General features: G+C 39.7%; 2 protein-coding genes across 14 annotated transcripts in view; both read right to left on the reverse strand.

The window, feature by feature from the left end:
- mon2 (MON2 homolog, regulator of endosome-to-Golgi trafficking) overlaps nucleotides 1–22011 on the reverse strand; it is a 448157-nt gene that overhangs the window by 201202 nt on the left and 224944 nt on the right. The window lies entirely within an intron of this gene.
- Nucleotides 1–22011, reverse strand: part of tnikb (TRAF2 and NCK interacting kinase b) — a 68438-nt gene that overhangs the window by 36553 nt on the left and 9874 nt on the right. For all 10 annotated transcript variants that reach the window (XM_024282095.2, XM_024282094.2, XM_024282096.2 and 7 more), the window contains exons 2-7: nucleotides 17752–17817; nucleotides 2658–2714; nucleotides 2442–2567; nucleotides 2165–2275; nucleotides 1188–1278; nucleotides 989–1119 (exon numbers count right to left, since the gene is read on the reverse strand). In XM_024282095.2, the coding sequence (XP_024137863.1) occupies nucleotides 989–1119; nucleotides 1188–1278; nucleotides 2165–2275; nucleotides 2442–2567; nucleotides 2658–2714; nucleotides 17752–17817 (582 nt within the window). The remainder of the gene's footprint in view (nucleotides 1–988; nucleotides 1120–1187; nucleotides 1279–2164; nucleotides 2276–2441; nucleotides 2568–2657; nucleotides 2715–17751; nucleotides 17818–22011) is intronic.

Here is a 22011-nt window from a genome sequence, read left to right on the forward strand (position 1 = left end):
AATATTCAATTAACAAATTATTTAATTAATTAAAATAAATACATATAGTGTCTCGAGCCACTTTTCTCCTTTAGAATCTACTGGAATTCTTCTTAACGTTTAAAAAGTTACATTAAACCCACCAGTAAAAAACCTCCTTAGAATCCATCTCACAATGTTCTGGAATCGCTCTAAACCAGCCAAAACCAGAATCCCTTCATGGTCTAAAACTAAATTAAAAATTCAGAACTATTTCCCAACCAGTTTAAAATCAGAACATTATCAAGACTGAGCCTGGTGTGACAGAGGGGAAACACGTTCATCTGAACTGGAAACTAGAAACTGACACAAATTATTTTAATAGTCGATTAATCACAGATTATTTTCTCCGATAAGTCGACTAATCGGGCCGTGGGCAAACTGGATTTAAAGCACACATCTTAACCATCATTTTCTATTCTAACTAAAAACTAGATATATAGCATTATATTATAGCATGCTAGTGTGAATGCTGTAAGCTGAATTTGGTCGCTGAAGATGCTGAAATTTATATCTAAAAACGCTGAAGTTGATAGCTTAAATATCTGAAAACCCTGAAGCTGATAGCCAGATATAATATAAGTTAAATGCCAAATTAGCCTAAAAAACTGAAAAAAGCCTAAATTAGCCAAAACAGCTAACATGCAGCTGAAATATTAGCTAAACTGTAAATTAGCCTAAAAAACCTTAATAAATGCCAAAATTGTCCAAAAACTAGCAGAATTCCATTATAACTTCAACTTTACTACACTCTGACTACATATAATATAAAGTAACGACTAGTCGACTATTTTAATATTCGACTAATCGTGGCAGCCCTACTGCAAACCCCAGTAAACCAAAGTGAACAGACGGAGACACAGCAGAGCGCTCTAGAACGTGAAGAAAACTAGAACTCTGGACCTCAGAGGTTCTCCTTCAAACTACCTTAATCATCTCGGTGCCGTTCTCAGACCTGGACGAGCTTTACCTTAAAGTCATACGTGGCATCGGGGTTCTCGTCACACGCGATGACCTCAGGAGCCATCCAATACGGTGTCCCTATGAACGTGTTCCTCCTCCCGACAGTGCGGTCCAGCTGCGCACTCACACCAAAGTCCACTGAAAAGACACACAACGTTAGTGTGTGTTGTTGGTGTGTGTCAGTGTGGTTGTGTGGTTCTTCTCACCCAGTTTGACCTCGGCATTCTCCGTCAGCAGAACATTCTGACCCTTGATGTCTCTGTGGATAACCTTGTGCTGGTGGAGGTGGGTCAGGCCCTGGGAGCAGAAGGGTTCAGTGGAGACATAGATGTTTTTGTTAGCATATACGTTTCCCTCAAAATGTCCTCACAGGTTTTTAAACTAAACTAAACAAAACAACTGTTTCTTAACGCATAGGGCAGGAGTGTCAAACTCAATCACACAGGAGGCCAAAATCCAAAACACACCTTAGGTCGCGGGCAGAACAGGAGAAACATTTATTGAACTCTTCAAAACTGTAACTTTTCAACATAATTATGAAATATATAGCATTACCTACAATAGTGCTAGTGTGAATGGTGTAAGCTGAAATCACTGAAGCTGATAGCTGAAAATGCTGGAGCTGATAGCCAGCTAAAATATTAGCTAAATGCCAAATTAGCCTAAAAAATAAAAAAAATAAAAAAATCATGTTAGCCAAAACAGCTAACATGTAGCTGAAATATTAGCTACATGTGGGCAAACTGGACAAAAAAACAAACAAAAGAAAAGCCTAAATTAGCCAAACAGCTAGCATGTATCTGAAATATTAGCTAAACTCCAAAATAGCCTAAAATCTTAGTAAATACCAAAATAGTCCAAAAAACTAGCAGAATGACAATTTTTTTTATTTTAAAACCATAACTTTTCAACATAACTATTAATATTAAAAAGACAGGAATATTATTCCAGAATAAATCAACTTAAACCTTAAATAACTTTCAATATTTTACTCTATAAAAATATATTTTGTCTAAAATATACAAGTTAGAAATAAGCGCTAGATAACATCGGGTCATTAATAACAATAAAATAAAATGATCTGGAGGGCCGGATCCGGCCCCCGGGCCTTGACTTTGACACATGTGACATAGGGTGTTCCTCAGGGAAGGTATCTGGGGTTCTTTTGTGTTTATTGTCTCACCCTCAGGATCTCTCTGCAGATGTAGGCGATCCACTCCTCCTTCAGGGAGTTTCCTTTAGTGTTCTTGATCAGATCTGTGACCGAGCCAGCTCCACAGAACTCCATCACCAGCTGCACAACCACACAACAATCAGCGTAGTTCATGGAGAGGCAAAGCCCCTTTAACTGATGCATCTTTTTACGGCTAGGTAATCAAAGAGAATATTTCCCTCTTCATGTTCAGGCCTGATAGGATTACAAATGGCTAAACACATTGCTAGCGTGTAAACTCTCATACCCATAGCTGGTCATCCATGCCTGGAGGGTTTTTCTTGATAAAGGCTCCATAATAGGTTGCGATGTTCCTGTGGTGACTGTACTTCTTTAGCATGTTGATCTCAGCTTTAATCTCCTCCTCCTCATCCTGAAGCACACAACACATAGAGATTAGCATTTTCTGCCTCGGCTGGGATCCTGACTGCTGCAGAGTTGGAGGACCGTTTGTGAGACTTACTCCCGTGACGTCCATGACCTTGATGGCAGCGAGCTGGCCTGTTTTGACATGGCGACCCTGGAAGACAGACAAACAAGCGATTAGCCGATGCTGATCCACACCAGCTCCTGTCATCACACTCTCTAATCTACACTACATCTGAGGACGTTTTCTGGGTTTTTGACAAATGTTCTGGTCAAATGATGATGAGTTCTTGATATGTTTTTGTCTTCAAATTTAAAACAGATCTTTCCTTGCAAATAATCAAGGAAATTTCTGCAACAGATCAAACGTTTAAGCCAGCGAACACATGAAATGACCATCTTTAAGTGTAAACTCACTGAGTTCACACTTATGTTGCACCGTTCACATTCATTTTTGCAACTCAAATGTTTTAAAGTCATATTGATTCAACCAAAAGTAGAACATTTTAAATTGTGGTTGCTCCAATGACCCCAAAACTGGAATAAAAAAAAAAAAAAGAAGGGCCAAACAAAGATCATTAAATAAAATCTCCTGCCAAGTTCGTGACGCACAGAGATTTCTTCACTTTTTCTTGTTTCCACTGAGCGGTCCGGTCCTGTAAGGAGCAGTGCGGTACAAACCAGTTCACTGGTGAGGGTTTCCTCTCAGTTAAGCCTCGCTTCCACTGAGCGGTTTGTTTTCACGGCGCAAGCGTGTTGTGTAGACCGCTAGCGTGTCATTGTGTCATTGAAGTGCAACAACAATGGAGGTCATCGCTGCAAGGAAAGTTTCTTATTCACACAAATAGATTTTTGAAGACCAAACCATTTATTAATACTTTTTACAAAGGGCTCTATTTTTATTTTCAGTCACTCGTTTATATGAAAAAGAGAAATGGCTTGAAATGACTAAGTTTTGTTAAGAAATATTAACTTAATGAGAACCCCCAACAAAAGTTAAGTTGTCATTTATTTATTTTTATGTGTACTATCATGTTAAGTCTCTTATATGTTGTTTTATATATGTCTTATATGTTATGTTGGGTAGTTGCGGTTGTTTTTTATTGTGATGTTTTTGCTGACATTGACTGTAATGTAACTAAGTTATAAGTAAAGCTTAAAAAATATGGAGATCATCCAGCAGCTCGTATTTTTCTTGCTTTACTTTCTGTACATTGTGTACAACGGGAAGTTAATGTTGTGGGCAGATAGGAATAATACTGCTGTAAAAAGGAAAAACATAATCGCTAGCTTATGGATATACTGGTGCTTTCTAATGTCATCATCACTTTCTGCCAATCAGCAGGTGGCTACAGCAACTCCACCCCAACCGTCCCATTTTATTTTTCTATGGACCTACAACGGATGGGGGCCCTCAAGAGGTACGGGTCGGAACTGTTTAATGCATAGCTGCCCAAAGTATGGCCTACGGGCCAAATTTGGCCCTTCAAAGGTTATCTTTTGGCGGGCCAAGTGATGGCTGTGGAAGTCGTGGAGTGTTTAGTTCAAACCCTTTACCCATTTGCCATTGATTCTCTATGGTGTTCCAAAACTGTACGGCTGTAATATACTTTCAGCCACCAGGTGGCGCTTTCATCACTTTCTTTGTCAGCAGCTATGGGTGAAATAACCAACAAATGAGTCAGCCCGGGGCTTTTTTGTGTTAGCCTCTCTCTATCTTTTATTTCAGACTTTTTCTCCTTTAGACATAACTTTGCTATTAATCAAGTTACAAACCCGATAACAAATAAATTAATGAATTATTGCATGTTCTTCCATCTAAAATGTTCTAGAAATTTGTTTTGCGAACATTTCTTTCCCTATCCTGAGACCTGCATCAGCATCAGATCACAGTGAGCTCCTTCACTGAGTCAAAGTGCAGAACTTTCTCAGTTCAGGCTGTGAGACAAATCTGTCAAAGGATTTAATCTGGTACAATAATCTCATTCTGACAAAGCTTTGATAATAAAATCTGGAGGGCAAACTGAACTGAAGTCAGCATCAGAGCAGCTGTTAACCATAGAAAGTGGAAATTCATTCACCTCAACGCACAAACTCACACATCATTTCTTCCTGGTATCCTAGCAACAAGGCTGGCATTGAGGGCAGGGGGGGGTGCTGGAGCAGGGGAAGTGATGGCAGCGAGTGTTTGTGTGCGCATGAGTGTGCTGTGGAGGCCATGATTTTCACACACTGGGTCACACGCAGACGGTGTCTTGGTTACTCAGCGTTGCATCAGACGCTGAATGTATCTGACAGGACCAAATCACCTCCCAGTTCCCAAACTCTCTTGTTGTCTTTTCACATCTCCAGGCCTGGTTTTGTGTCTTTGTGTCTCTCATCCTTTGTTTCCGGCTGATTCTGCGCCTCCTTTCACTGCTGCCATTGTTTGATCATTTAGTCTTTTGTATAATTAATATGACAGAGTATTCCAGAGAAAAAGACAAATCTGAAACACGTCTGAAAACTGATTTTTGGGTTTCCTGCTATGGTCAGATAAGAGGTTTCTGGAATCACAATTTGAAATCAAGTTATGATAAAGATGGAAAATATTATTGATAACTTGAGAATTTTGCTGTGAAGCACAAGTACTGATCATATCTGCATTAGTTTGTACAGAAGCAAAGCTAAGGCTACGGCAAAAAGACCGACGTGTGGAGGTCGTGGAAGGCTTTGGCCTAGTTCATTGTGTGTAATCGACTGCCACGTAGACCAGCCTTTGCTGACAAGCGCTTTTCCACAGTTAGTTTGTATATATGTGGTTTTTGGGAGCATACAAACAGGCTCATTGTAGGTGTGAACAGTCTGGTTCTTATGGATGAACTTGACTGGCATAAACATGTCAAAGGCGGGGCTGCATGGAGCCATGGCCTCACAGCATGGAGGCCCGGGTTCAAATCCTGCCTGTTCTCCTCGTGAACGTGTGCACGATTCACAGGTTCATTTGTGTCTCCAAAGTACCCCTAGGTGTCTGTGTGAGTGTGTGGGCCTGAAACAGACCGGTGAGCTGCTCAGGGTGTATTCAGCCTTCACCCAACAATAGCTGGGATAGGCTCCAGCAACCCTGTGATGGGTGGATGGATGTGCAAAGCAGCTACTCTCAATGTCCGCTCTAATCAATTTAAAACCTCTTTCAACATCTCCCTTTGAGTTAATTACCCTCAGTGTATCTAAGTGTCTTCTTTTCAGGTTATCTTCTTCTTTTTACTAATATGTCGCTCCCATGGTTTTGTCATGTTTCCATTTATTTATTAAATGTTTTATTTTCTTCCATCAAGCCCGGTTTCATCTTGTTCATGTGAAGAAACAGCAACACTTCTGTATCAATTCACCAAGAAAAACTGCATGAGAACGCTGGTTACACTGTTGTTCTGGATCCATATTAAAATGCTGCTGTATGAAGCTCATGTCACGCTATCTCATGTCAAATATTTCCAGATTTTATGGCTTATTGAGTCTGAATAAAACTGTTTATGTTCTGAGGTTTTTCTTCCCTCTAATACCAGATTTTCTCATTTCAAAGACTGTTTCTTGGCTGAATAAACTTGAGGAGGAGATCTGAGTGAAACCTGTGAATCTCCCTGCAAAGTAAGGCTCCAGATGGGAGCATGAACCGGCTTCTTGAAGGTTAAGTGTGTGAAGTGTTGCTGTGGCTGCAGGACAAGTGGCAGCATTCCACCTCACAATAAAAGCTGAAGCTGATAAAACAGATGAAAGCAGCAGATAGGATGTCATAAAGGCTCTTTGTTTCACTATCGCTTTCCCCTGACAGCCGACGAGACAATCTCCGGAGTGACACAGAGACCAGAGATTATGGCCGAGGCGGGGAGGCATGAGGAAGCTGCATTAAAGCCGAATCCACACACGCGGTAATGCAGGGAAAGATAAAGATAGCGACGGTGCAGAGGGGGGTGGCAGGCGAGGGGGCGGAGGATGTGGAGATAGGAGAGGGCCGAGTATGCTGGTGAGGCAGCCTGAGGCGTGAAAACACACCTCAGGTCCCGCGTTCAGACATGTCTCACATTCCTCACCTGGACTCAAGCCTCGACAGATACAGACAGAAGCTGCTTATCTTGAAACTGAAAATGTTCAAGCCACAACACAAACATTTCAAATCTGAAACCCATGATGGAGGAGCTTCTTTTCATAGGAATCTGCATTAAAGCATTAGTTTTCTGATGTAAACTAACAGAGAGAATCTTACAAAAATGTGTATCTTCTCCAGGTGTTTCATGAAGTGCTGCCACAAACGATTATTCTAATAGTCGACTTATCAGGTCATGCACAAAGTGGATGTAAAGCACACATCTTAACCATCATTAGCTTTAAACAACTAAAAACTAGATAAATAGTATTACCTGTGATAATTCTAGTGTGAATGCTGTAAGCTGAATTTGGTCGCTGAAGATGCTAGCAACAATAGCTGAAATCGATGAAGCTGATAGCCAGCTAAAATATTGGCTAAACTCCTAATTAGCCTAAAAAACTGAAAAAAGGTCAAAGTTAGCAAAAACAGCTAGCATGTAAATGAAATATTAGTCAAATTCCAAAAACAGCCAAAAATACTAACAAAAAAACGCTTACGTTAGTCAAAATAGCTAGGATGTAGCTTTATTTTAAGCCAAATTCCAAAACAGCCTAAAAAACAGAAAAAAGCATAAATTAGCCAGAACAGATAGTAGCTGAAATATTAGCTAAACTCCAAAACAGCCTAAAAAACAAACAAAAAAGCCAAATTTAGTGAAAACAAATAGCATGTAGCTGAAATATTAGCCAAGTTCCAAAACAGCATAAAAAACTAAAAAAAAAAAAAAAAAGCCTTGATTAGCCAAAACAGCTAGCATGTAGCTTGAGGTGTGGCCAGTGGGCACTACAAGCTTTTATTGAGGCATCTGATTGGCTGGTTTATAAGTTAGATAACTTGCGATTAATACAATATATTATGAAAAAAAAAAAATCAGGTTTAGCAAGAACATGTTAAAAAGATATACCAGAGCCAGAATGGTTATCCTGACAAAAACAATGACTAATAGCTGCTTGTTTCTCAATAGAAGTCTGTGGGAACTATGTCAGGGACCGGTGAGGACACAGACGCAGAAGCAGGATGATCTCTCAGAATGTTGTTTTATTCTCTTTCTTTTCTTATATTTGTTATTTTGCTGAGTCGTAACTCAAAGACGCTGGAAAGCTCGTGGCACTCGAGAGAGAGCACACAAAACTACCTGGCAACAAGTGGAAGGAAAGGGGACAGCTTATATACAGAAACATGACAAACACAGGTGTATTCATTAAGAGGGCAGGAGGAACAGGTGGAAAGAGGAAGGAAATCAACACACCTGTAACGTGAGGGAAGTGAAACAAACGGGGAAACAGAAACACAAGTATATCCAGCCCCAAACCACACAATTTATGTTTTCTGGGACCAGCATGTACTTCCTATTTCCTTCTCTGAATTTCTCTGATACCAAACAAGACCAAACTAGAAGGTCCTCCTGAGAACGAGTCTATATTCACTTGCAGATGAACTCTGGTGCAGTTTAGGTCAGTGCTGACACATAGTGGAATATTTAGAGCGTCAAAATGAACTGAAAGAGGGTTAAGGATGTAAGCCAGGGGTGTCAAACTCAATCTCACAGAGGCCAAAATCCAAAACACACCTTAGGTCACGGGCCAAACAGGATAAATGTTTACAGAACACTATAAAACTACATTTTTGAAACTTTAAAACTGTAACTTTTTAACATAATTATGAACTAGATATTTAGCATTACCTGTGATAATGCTAGTGTGAATGCTGTAAGATGAATTTGGGAGCTGAAGATGCTGAAATTGATAGCTAAAAATGCTGAAGCTGATAGATGAATATGATGAAGTTGTTAGCTGAAAACGCTGAAGCTTAAAACCAGCTAAAATGTTAGCTAAATGCTAAATTAACCTAAAAAAAAAACAAAGCAGCTAGCATGTATCTGAAAAAAATAGCTAAACTTCAAAAAAGCCCCAAAAACAAAAAAAAAGCCTAAATTAGCCAAAACGTCTAGCATGTAAATATTAGCCTAATTTCAAAATAGTCAAAAAAAAAGAAAAAAATAGCTAAATTAACCAAAATAGTTAGCATGCAGCTGAAATATTAGCTAAACTCCAAAATAATCTAAAAAAAAATCTTTAATGATCTGGAGGGCCGGATATTATTTTCCCGAGGGCCGGATCCGGCCCCCGGGCCTTGACTTTGACACGTGATGACTTTTCAGATCTCTTCTGAGAATACTGTGTGTGGAATCAAGCCCAACCAGATGACAGGTCTCCTGTCTTTTTTCTGGAAACATCTAGAACCAAACAACCCACCCAAACAGAACCCATCAGAAAGAAAACCTCAAGACACAGAACAACATTTTCATTTATCACCAAATGTATCTATTGTTTTTCAGATGTTGTCAGAATGTCTTTAACCTTTTGATTTAAAAGCATGTTTCTGTGTTGGAGCAAACACAACGATCCTTCTGAAGCAGTGTCAGAGCTTCAGAGTCACTCGGGCTTCATTTGGTCAGCAGCTCGACATCCTTATTCTGCTTCATCTGCCTCCTGCTGTGAGCCGTGGAGCCCTGGAACTCTGTTGAAAATGTTTGCATGACAAACGTTTCACAACAGAGTCATGGGAAGAGTCTGGATTTAGTTTCTGTGCGTCACACATGTGAAAGACGGTTCAGGGTACTTCCTGCAGAGCTGGAGAACCAAACGGCGACGGACTGAAGGGAGGAAAATAGAATGTGACATACTGCGCCTGTCAAAGCGGTGCCATCCAACATGTTCGTTACATGCAACCGGCACATTTTCACCTAATTTCACTCGAATGTCCATCAGATATGGGTGATGTGGGTTGATGAAATCACATCAAACTGATAAATAAAAATACATGTAAAAATCAACCGGTAAAATCACTTTTTGTTTTTTAGTAGAATAGAAAAAATGAGCTTCATATTTAATATTCTATTTAGCAGTGATCATTGTTCAAACTTCAAACTACTTTTATGTGGCTCTAATCACTTAAAATAACCTTTTTTAAAATTAACATAAGTGGAATTGACATAAACAACATTTTAATTTATACAATAAATCTAAGAAAAGTTGGTTTCTGCCACCAAAGCATAAGAAAATACATTTACATTAATTAAATAAGAGGTTATTGCAACATTTTGGCCGAATAAAGTAAATTATTTCAATAACCATTGTTTAAATCCTCTAACTAGCATTATGTTTTTAATGGAAGATCTTTAAAAACAAGCAAAAAAAAAGTTTTCTGACATTTTTGTTTGTATAATTAAGTTTCCTTATAAAGTGTAAAAGAAAATGTTCATTTTTTAAATTTCAGAACGTGTTTTCTTTAAAAGAAATGTGTGTGACCCAGAGACTGGTTTGTGTTTGGATCAAATATGATTTAAAAAAGATTTCCCTCTTTTTTCAGACATTTGTGTTTTCATCTTACAGATATCTGCAGGCTTGTCAAAAAATCTCATCAGAGAAAAAAGAAGAAGTCCCTTTCGGTCATGCATCGTGTCACAGCGTATTGTCCCTGACATGCCTGCATTTCCGTTTGAATCCTGAACAGCAAATGTCAGTCAGCGTGGACCTCCAGCACGGCTGTTCACGGCGCTCTGAGTCAGGCTTTTTAAGAATTTAGTCCTGAAATAAATTCACAGACAGTCCAGAAAACTTTAGTGGACGTGCGACACGTCTCTCACAGGAACAACAGCACATTTTGGAGTCCAGGGTGTTTTTGTGATTGTTCGGAGAGTCGGATTTCTGCCTCGTGAGGCCAACTGTTGTGTGAACTGGAAATTACAGAGCTGAAAAAAACATTCAAAGCCTCCATTCTTAAATCAGTCTGAACAGACGCGAGGAAGCCTTCATCTCATCCTCCAGCAGCAGATTCAGACCTGGATCCCAGCGTCAGCCAATCAGCTGCATGGCTGAGCTCCTTCAATGAGAAGAGGTTCTGGGATCGCTCCTTTACAGCAAGACTTATCAGTCAGATGGATTAAAAACTTTTCTCAACACCAATACAAACGAGCCATTAAAACATAGAACTGCTGGTAAAACTGTTGACCTCAAACCACAGACCAACATATAAGAAGATTGTTGGTTCTGCTGTGTTTGTTGGTCAATGTCATACTGAACACAACCCAAAGTCTAAGTTCACCCTTTAGAAAACTACAGCACCTTAGTCAAAACAGCTAGAATTTAGATGAAATATTAGCTAAACTCCAAAACAGCCTCAACAATCGAAAACAGCTATTTTTTTTTAATTAAACAAGTTAGAAATAAGCACAAGATAACATCAGGATATTCATAACAATAAAATAAAAATGATCTGGAGGGACGGATCCGGCTACTTAGTTTACAGTTGTAGTGCTTAATGTTGTGATCATTGAATAAAATGAATTTTACCATTCTATTACAATGAAAGATGTGTTCATATTCAGGTAGAGTTTTTGGAGAGAGAGAGGAATGGGCGGACTCTGGTGATATTTTTAAGATGATAAAAACCTGTCTTAACGACGTTTTTAATATGAGGAATAAAATTCAGCTCAAAGTCTAAAAGAACGCCCACATTTCTCACAGAGTGAGAAGGTTTAAAATTCTGAAGACGAGTTAAAATTCTCTCTCTCTTGTCTTCAGGACCGATGATTAAAACTTCTGTTTTGTCCTGGTTGAGCTGAAGGAAGTTCTCTGCCATCCATGATTTGATGTCTAAAATACAATTTAAAAGAGTATTTAAAGGTTCAAGGTCATCAGGAGACACGGCGATGTAAAGTTGAGTATCATCAGCATAGCTGTGAAAGTCAACGCCGTGTCTCCTGATGACATCCCCAAGAGGCAACATGTACAAATTAAAAAGAATGGGACCTAAAATTGACCCTTGGGGAACCCCACAACTTATTTCATGGATTCTTGAGGAGCATGTATCCATACTTACATAAAAGTGTCGGTCTGTAAGGTAAGAATAAAACCACTTAAGAACATTTCCAGAGAGGCCCACTAGACTCCTAAGTCTATTTAATAAAATCTGGTGATCTACTGTATCAAAGGCGGCACTAAGATCCAGCAGCACCAGAACAGAGAGTTTCTGTGAGTCTAAATTAATTCTAAGATCATTAACGATCTTTAAAAGAGCCGTCTCTGTACTGTGGTTCATTCTAAAACCAGACTGATATTTTTCTAAAAATGTTTTTGTTATTTAAAAACTCATGAAGTTGAGTAGCGACACTTTTTTCTATAATTTTACTTAAAAACGGTAAGTTGGATACAGGTCTGTAGTTATCCAGAGTATTAGGATCTAAACTGCTCTTCTTCAGAAGGGGCCTCACCACCGCTGTCTTACAGGCAGAGGGGAAGACACCTGTCTGAAGAGAGCAGTTCACTATATTTAAAAGACTCAAAGAATCCATCAAATGTTTTAAAAAGTGGAGTGGGAATGGGATCTAAAAGGCAGGTTTTGGTGTTTACTTGGGATAAAACTCGACCAAGCATTTCCACATCAACCAGGACAAAACTCCCCAGTGTTTCCTCAGGTAAAACCAACGCTGGTGATCTGTTAGAACCAGAGTATTGTACAGATGAAATGTTAGATCTTATAGCATTGACTTTACCCATGAAGTGGTCTGTGAAGTCCTCACATGCAGCATTAGATGACGGCATGGAGGACTTATTAAAATCTTTATTTATTAAAATATCTATGGTTCTAAAGAGAAATTTGCTAATAGATCCCTATAAATGCTCCATAATGGTCTGTTTCTCCTACATAACAAAACATGTTGTTCAAAGCAACAATACAACTGATCAGCTTCTCTCTGCATTTATATTTGTTCCACTCGCGTCGTGTTTTCTTCCGCTGCATCAGTCAGCAGCAGCATGCTCGTATTAAGTTGTTCCTCGTTCACACAGAGATGGGGATGTTAATTGCAGGTTGGAGGAAAAGGTGTCACAGCGAGTGACATCCACAGTCAGGAAAATCACTGCAGAGCCCACATGTTGCTGCCTTAAACAAAGGGCTGTGATATCAGAACCTCCTGCAGCTATTCTGCCACTTCACAACTGCTGTTGTTGAGCGGAGACTTTGCTGTCGAGCTAAACCAAACACCCGTGTTTACTGTGTGCGCCCGCGGCAGATCTGGAGAGGAACCCTTGCAGTTGCTGGGAGTCTGATGAGACTCAGACCTTCTTTGTCTGCTCTCTAATACCATCGACTTATCCAAACATTTGACATTGTTTCAGAAATATCAATAAAAATGGGGAAGTCTCACACTGTTTTTGTAGGCGGAGCCTTACCATTGCACACATGATAAGGTCAAGGCCCTCCGGATCTTTTATTTTATTGTTTATTATTCATAATTATGTTAAAAAGTTATAGTTTTAAAGTTTTAAAAATGTATTTTTAGATTGTTCAATAAATGTTTATCCTGTTCGTCCCGTGACCTAAGGTGTGTTTTGGATTTTGGCCCCTTGTGTGATTGAGTTTGACACCCCTGCCTCAGAGCCTAAATTAGAACTCCAGTTTTGCCGTGTTCACATCCTCAGCATGTTTAATCCAGGATAACGTGGTGAGGGGAAACTGTTCACCTGTTTTGAGTTAATAATCTCATAAACTGACCTAAATCCAGACAGTTTCAACACATATTCTGACTGTAAAGGGGTCGGGTTCTATCAGAGTTCTGAACTTGCAGAACATAAAAAGTAAATTTTATTGTTTTCACATCATGATGTTTGCATTCATTAAAAGACCTGGGCTTCACTTCCTGCTGCTCCAGCAGGTCGGCTCAGGAAATCCTTTTATTTTAAGACAACACTCACACAGCAGGTCCTCATATTAAATTTAGATCAGTGAGTAAAGATCACCAATGTTTACGCTTTCTTTTTTAATCTGGAACTGGAACCTTGAATACAGCTTTTTCCAGCTCAGAGTAAAGAAAACACACGATAATAAAACTTAAGGTGGAATTGACTCTGGAGTTTTTGTATTTGTTGTGTTTTGGAAGTAAAAGAAGCATCTAGAAAGTCCTGAAGGAGCAAACCGTCTGCAGCTCTGCCCGCCAGTGCAGATGATGACAGTTCCAGGTGATGGAGGGACAAAAGCAGCCATACGTACAGACTGCAATGAAAAAGTTTAGAAACCTTTCCCACATTTAGAAAAATCTGATTTCATGTCACTTGGATTGTTTATCCTGTCCTGAAAAGCTGTGGACGTGGACGACTAAACTGATTTCTGTGGCTCCGGCCTGCAGTACGACTGCAGCCTAATTATGACTTTAACAGCGCAGACATCAGTGAGGGGGATGAAATGAAAGAGATACTCAGCTGCTCTGCCTCAGTCAATAAAACAGATTGAATAAACTCCACTTTGTGAAAGCTGATTCACAGCATAATCAAATCCAGCCGAAGCTGAAACTGCCTCCTCACTGGTAAAACCTCGACTCCCAGCTCTCCAATGTGAAGCCTAGTGAAACAAAGCTGGTGAAAAGGTCACACTTAGCGGGAAGCGAGCGTGCACGGCAGCTTCTGTGGCAGCAGCTTCACGCCTGCAGCCAAACGTTGAGAGCATTTTTCATGCTTTAGCGCTCCTCGGGGGCCTCGGCATCACTTAGCTCTTCCTCGCTAGTCGGCTGAAACTGGGGGGCAAGAACGGAAGGCTTCAGCCCGGAGGTGGGAAGCATTTAAACCGCCTTGTCTCAAGGGTTTAATGTTTGTGACCTTTTTACGTTTGTGATTTTTCTCTAAAAAAAACCAACAGATCTGATGAGAAATTACAAGATTCTACAAGTAATTAAATAATTAAGCCAAACAAATTAACTGTCATCACTTTCCAACACAATCTGCAGAACTCCGATTAAATCTGATCAGAGTTAGGATTTAAATAGATTCCAGCAGTCTATTTGACAAAATAAGAATTCTTAATCACTAAAGCAATCAGGTCATTTTAATTTGAAAGGGTGAAAATATCCATATACCCTCCCCCTCACACACGCTGATCTCAGGAGAAATCTGGAGAATAAAGAACACAATCTGGTTGGAAATATCACCAAAATGCAACAACTGTTGGTTTGGGAGGCATTGAGGGGGCAGAGTCCTGTGACTCCGTCAGCAGGGAGGATCAGTCTTCGATCGTTAGTTCAGATTGGAATGAAGCACAGCTAAAAGTCCATAAAGCTAAATCAGGGTCAGACAGGCAGAGGTCAATCACCAGCATGGGAACATCCAAGAAGAAACTAGAGTGGTCAGAGTCCAGGTGAGGGTCAGGGCAGGCAGCAGGAAATCAGACATGAAGCAGGATCAGAAACAGAAGATCAGGTCCAGATAGAAACGCTCAGTAATGCAGGCAGAGGTACAGGCAATACTTTGCACAGTGTGGTTCTGTGTGCTGCTTAAGAAGCAGGTGGGTGATTGTCTGATTGGAGTCAGCTGAGCAGCATCCAGGAACTGTGGGCTGGGGCTGCTGGGAGATGTAGTGCAGTCGGTGCTCTGGAGATGGCTGCAGCCAGTGACCAGAGGGGGAGACACAGCTCTGACTCATGACAAGTACGGGTAGATAAGGACTGTCTGTGGTCGAAGCCTTAAGGCGGAAATGTTAATGCATATTTTTCTACAGCCATGCTGCAGGTGTCAGGTCGCAGCGCACACTTGAACAGCACACAAGGGGAGGTTTGGGGGGGTAGGTGAGACGAAGGCACGTCGTAGAAACTGAATTTTTCTTAACCTGCTCAACCATCCTACCCCTTCAATCCAGAAATGTTCAGGACTTACTTTCCATTTCCTGATGTAGCTCATTTACCATTTTGACTCAGATCTCTAACAAGGGTTAAATGTAAGGCCTGTAAATGTCACTTTTGTGGCTGAGCTTGAGTATTTACATGTCATTTACCTACATTCACTCAAATATAGTCAACCATGGGGTTGTTCCTTACAACGTAACAGTTTTCAGAAGTCCTATTGATGTATCTAGACAACATTTTACTGATGATACAACAATAATACAGAAAAACAGTTCCTTATTTACGCTTTAACACCTGAGGCGCTGACCCTTAAACACAAAACCTTTAATATACCGTTGAGCCGCTTTTCTCCTCACTGATTACAGTAAATCAAAGAACATAAACACTGGAGCTCTGGTGTGAAAGAGTTAACTCCATCCTTACAGTACTGTTTACATCCTCCATCTTCAGCCTCCTGGATGTTAGGCCTCCTCAAGGGGTACGACTGTCTGCCACTTTGCTCTGCTTATTTTAGAAAAGTACATGGCGCCTTTGAAGGAACCACTTCCACCACGTGAAGCAGTGTGAAGACAAACCTCCTTTCACACAGCTCTGTTCGCAGTCTGAGGCGTCTTTGTTGCACCTCCATGTGCGAAACGGTTCGCTTCCCATAGTTGTGAGGGTAGTACTAGATGCTGTAACAGCTGCATGACCCTAATAGATACCTCTATGACCATGTTCTGTTGGAAGAGGCAGTGTATACAAATGGTACTACCAATTATTTATGCTAAAATGTGTTTTTAACAAATACTAAACATAATTTGAACAATAAAAGTAAATTCTCAAAACAATCTCTATACATCACCCAAGCTGAACTCCGTACTTCATCCAAGCACAACTATTGATAAAAAGATTGAAGAGCTGGAATGGCCGTGACTGAATTTTTTGAATTGATCACTTAGAAAAACAGCTGGTGGAGGCAGTGAGAAGTTGTGAATTTTTGTACAACACAAAAGACACAAGAGGATTCAATTACCCAATAAATTGTGGTGAGACATTGCATAATTATCTGCTAAGAGAAACGTCTGTCTCGATTGTTGTGCTGTTGTCGTTTCCATCAATTCTCTCAAAGATTAGAGTCTGTGGCTTAAAACAGCAGCATGGATGATCTGAGGCATGAAATGCCTTTGCTTAAAAAGGCGTCACAGCGCAGATTCATACACAAGACAGATGAACTCGTCTACACATCACGATGGCGTTTTTTCATTCATGGCTAGAAAATCTGGAGTAACTTTTTAGCCCCATCCCAGTCTTCAACCTACTCAGAGGTTTTGTCCAAATTCCCCCCTACTCACTATACAGTGCGTTTGCCAATCTCCTAATTCCAAAATCGAGTGCACTAGAAATTTCCCAGAAGTCTTTGCGAAAAACTAGCGTACATCGATGTTCACTACATTAGTGAATATAGACCACAATTCATTGCAGTCAAACAATTTCGAACAAAAAAGTGTTTAAATGTCATTTTTGAATAAACCCTCCAAATGTTCACCATCAGAACACATTAGAGCACATGTGTTAAAGTCAAGGCCCGGGGGCCGGATCCGGCCCTCCAGGTAATTTATCCGGCCCTCCAGATCATTTTATTGTTATTAATGGCCCGATGTTATCTTGTATTTCTAACTTGTATCATTTTGACAAAATATGTTTTTATTGAGAGTAAAATATTGAAAGTTTTTAAAGTTTGAAATTAATTTATTCTGGAATAATATTCCTGCCTTTTTATAATTCATAATTATGTTAAAAAGTTACTGTTTTAAAATTTAAAAAATTGGTATTCTGCAAGCTTTTTGGACAATTTTGGCATTTACTAAGATTTTTTTTAGCTATTTTGGAGTTTAGCTAATATTTTAGCTACATGCTAGCTGTTTTTGGCTAAATTAGGGATTTTTTCAGTTTTTTAGGCTATTTTGGAGTTAAGCTAGAATGTCAGCTACATCCTAGCTAGCCATTTTGACTAATTTATGCCTTCATTTTTGTTTTTTAGACTTTGGAGTTTAGCTAATATTTCAGCTGCACACTAGCTGTTTGGCTAAGATAGGCTTTTTCTTTTGACACCCCCTCTATTGGAGTCATAAATAAACGTGGTGAAATATTCCTATTGATTTGATTTTGAATTTGTGAAATCGGTGACTTCATATCTGACGTTTAGAAAAGCAAAAGAAAAGTAGTGAGCATCATGTCCGAATTACCTTTAAAATCCAGCGCACTATTTAGTCCCGCACTGTATCATTTTTTGTAGTTAGGAAGGAATTCGGACATAGCCAGTGACTTTCTCCTCCACCATGACGGTTTTGCCCATTTATAACTTTTGCTGGATTTCATCCTCTCTTTCTTTAGGACACATGACCTTACCTTATAGACCTGCCCATAGGTGCCATTTCCCACCAGTTCGACCAGCTCAAAGATTCCAGCTGGATCCTGAAAGAGAGACACAGAGGAGGATCAGGAAACCAAATACTGAACTGCACTCAAGAACGACGGGCTTTTCTGTGGTATTTGACCTTCACTTGCTCATTAACAGGTTGAGTGAGCACAGCATACCTGGAGTATTACCCTGTAAAAAGAAAAGCCATCCTTTATCACCACAATTGTTCTTCACCTCTCCAATGCATATGCTCTCCTCTGCAGCTCAGCATGCATTCTTAGTGAGATCCCCCATTTTACATAGAAATAGCCAATGCCCAACACACAAGGGAGCCTGAAAAACCAGCTGGCCCCTAAAACCCCTAGAGTGAGCATGATTGGTCTCTACTGGTGTGTAATCTCTATTTAAGATCTCTTGATCTTGAAATCACGGAGAAGACACTCGATGCAGGCCTGATAAGGGTCCTCTCGACAGGGTTACAGATGCACCTTAATATAAAAACACTCCTGTGTGAGTTTGGCCGCTTTGAAAAGCATTTTCTGCAGATCCAACTGCTTCTTTGCATTGGAAGGAAAATGGTTTAAGAGCTGCTTGAGAATGTAAAGATTTGTCAAGTTTTGGATTTACAAAACAAAGATGGTGTAGGGAAGACACATCTATGTCCTGTCCCCAAACCTGTGAAGTGTCAGTGTTCATACAACCGTACACAGTAAAACACAACGCTAAAGGGGCCGGTCTGAAGGTGTTACCAGAAGTGTCTAAGGTCAGAAATGTGACAAATTGGAAGAGTAAAACATTGACCTTTAAGTTATCTTTACAGAAACAAACCAGCCAGAAATCATCCTTTAAAATGTCACATGATTAAAGTGCATTAATGTTAGGTTGATGCTGCAGCTGTTCACAAGTTTATGTTATAAAGAATAAACCATTTCATTGTTGTACATGTATGCTGCACACACAGCTGTGCTTCATGTGTTTGCAGAGTAGGTCATGGGGTTTATAGTGACTCAAAGACTGTGCTGTCTAACCAGTAGTGCTGCCACAAACGATTAATTTAAGAGTCGACTAAACACAGATTATGTTTTCCGATCAGTCAACTAATCGGGTATTGTGTAAAAGTGGATGTAAAGCACACATCTTAACTATCATTAGCTTTAAACTAACTAAAAACTAGATATATAGCATTACCTGTGATAATACTAGTGTGAATGCTGTAAGCTGAATTTGGCTGCTGAAAATGCTAATGCTGATAGCTGAAGATGCTGAAACTGATAGTCAGCTAAAATATTAGTCAAATGCCAAATTAGCCTAAATAGTAAATGTCGTATACTTGTATAGTACTTTCTACCCTCCTTCGAGGGCCCAAAGCGCTTCACAGTCACAGACCCATTCACCCATTCACATACATTCACACACTGGTGGTGGCTCCGCTGCCGAACACTGGCGCCAACCTCCCACCAGAGGCAATTTGAGGTTCAGTGTCTTGCCCAAGGACACTTCGACACATGGGCGGGCAAGGCGGGAGTCGAACCTGCTCGCTTCCAAGCCGCCATGATAATAGATGCCAAAATAGTCCAAAAAGCTAGAATAATGCAATTATAACTTTCAACTTTACTACACTCTGACTTTATATAATATAAAGTAACGACAAATCGACTGTTAAATTAGTCGTCGTCTATTTTAATTGTCGATTAGTCGTCTATTAGTCGACTAATCGTGGCAGCCTTCAAGTATCAAGTTTATTGGTTTAGTTCTTATTTGTACAGTTAACACAATATACAAAACAAAAACAATAAATAAAGGAATAGGCAGAAGCTTATTAAGCTTATTCAATGCCTTTCCTTAAAAACTAAACAATATCTATGCTGATCAACAAAGAAATAAATACAAAAGAAAAACAATTTACAAATACAAGCAAATCAAATCTTTTACATATCTTCTTCTTAACCTTTCAGCTTATCCCTTTCGGGGTCACCACAGCGTAACAGCACCCACTGTTTCGCATCAGTGATTTGGCAGAGTTTTTACGCCGGATGCCCTTCCTGACACAACCCTGTACTTGAGGGGCACAGGGACCCAGTTAGGCAGCAGCATCAAGGGTCTTGGCTAAGGACCCAATCTGGGTGGGGATCAGTGGACAACCCTGGGAATCGAACCCAGGGCTCCTGCGTGTCAGCCCTTCACCTAGTCCACTGAGCCATCCAGAAGGAAATGCAGTAGAATATCGGCACTTGACTGAGTTATTTCTTATTTAGGAAATAGTAAGTTATCTTAGGCTAATTTCCACCCTATTTCAGTAATACTCGTCTGTTTTACATCACATGGATCTATCCTAAGTCCTGTTCTTGTTGTCTTCAATACACTCTGGCCTGGTAAAATCTTTCACCAATGTGTTGTGTTGCCTGGCCCTGTTTCCAACAATATGACCGATCTGGGTCCTTCAGTCAAACTCGTCACTTGGTACCTGAACCAGACATCCCAGATTCAAAGAATGCCTCAGTTTTAAAGACCTTAACAATGGTTTCTATGCTGATTACTGTTACTCACTTCACCCCTCTTCCACTCGCTATTAAATCAAAACTCTGCTGACAAACTCCTCTCTGCTTCACCAAAACGAGACTACCAGCCCGGCCTTTCTCCACTGGCTTCCTCAGACAACTCCCCCTCACAGTCCCTAAGGTCTGCTGACCCAAAGAGCAGACTGAAGCTCAGGGACAGCCATGCTTTCCCCACTGAGCTGCTCCTTCATCAAGACTTTTTGAGGTTAAACATGAAGCCAAATAGTGTTCTTCAACATTTAGGACCGCTTGCCTTTTGGCCCCTTTCCTTTTAATGTGTTTTTTTAATCTTTGTGTGTTTGTACTTTTTTATGGATTTTACCTCTTCCTAAAACAAAACACTTTAGTCAGCATCTGTTGTTTTAAAATGTGCACTATAAATAGGTTTGACCTGACTGGATATAAAATTCTTACATCATGCAATTAAAAAAAACAGCAAGATAGGGAAAATTCAAAGAACAATAGGAAAAATGCACTAGTTTTTTCAACATTTTTGTCCTACTTATTAATTGGAAACAGGTGACACAGTCCAGTCAGGTGTTCTTCAGTATTGGAGGGTTCAACAGACCACGCAAATCCACAAAAAAATAAGATATAAAAACCTCATCAAACACAATCCAATCCTGAATTTAAACAAAATTCAGCACCTACCACCAAAACAAGCACAGTCTTAAAGCCTGCCTGTAACCAGCATGACAAAACTCTGTTTGGCAGGGAAATATAGAAGCTTTCTTCACAGTTTGGCAGGTGAACACATTCTCTTTATATTTGTCTTATTTTATCTGAATCCTCACATTTCTCATGAAGGCTTCACTTTGACTTCATTGGCTGCATGCTAACACTAGTGTGAAGGAGTAGAGAGAACAAACCACAACCGGTAAAAATGACATTGAGGCTGTTAAACAGAGAAAGAAAAAAACTGGAACCATAAAGAAAGGCTCCAAAAAAACACTAAACGTCTGTGAGTTCACGAGTGGCTAGTTTGCTGTAAGGACTGTCGCTTATATGCAAACAAAGAAGAAAAAAAAGATTTGGGGTAGAAAGACAGAAACTATGACGATGTCAGAAAATCACAGCTTTGATGATCACTCTTAGACAAAGCCTAATGTATTGAATCACGAGGATCAAGATAATTATATGGTTAAGAAAAAATACACAAAAACGTTTTTAATCAGCCACAAATTGTCAAAGTTTCCCCACCTAAAGAGATGAAAGTGACCTGTAGTTTTATCTTAACAACAGTTTAACTTAGAGACAGAAAAGGTGTAGGTCTAGGAAATTGTATTGTATTATTATACAATTATAATGTATCTGTAAAAAAGTATCTGGTCACCTACAAACAAAAAAGATTTCTGTTTCCCACGAGCTTTTAACTAAGAAGCTCCTGTTTCCATCAACCGTTACCGGTACAACACGTGTCAAAGTCAAGGCCCGGGGGCCGGATCCGGCCCTCCGGGTAATTCTATCCGGCCCTCCAGATCATTTTATTTTATTGTTATTAATGACCCGATGTTATCTTGTTCTCATTTCTAACTTGTAAAATATTGAAAGTTATTTAAGGTTTGAGTTGATTTATTCTGGAATAATATTCCTGCCTTTTATTATTCATAATTATGGTAAAAAGTTACAGTTTTAAAAATTGTCATTCTGCTAGCTTTATAGACTATTTTGACATTTACTAAGATTTTT

Source organism: Oryzias melastigma, linkage group LG6 (assembly GCF_002922805.2).
Source record: "Oryzias melastigma strain HK-1 linkage group LG6, ASM292280v2, whole genome shotgun sequence".
NCBI lineage: Eukaryota > Metazoa > Chordata > Actinopteri > Beloniformes > Adrianichthyidae > Oryzias > Oryzias melastigma.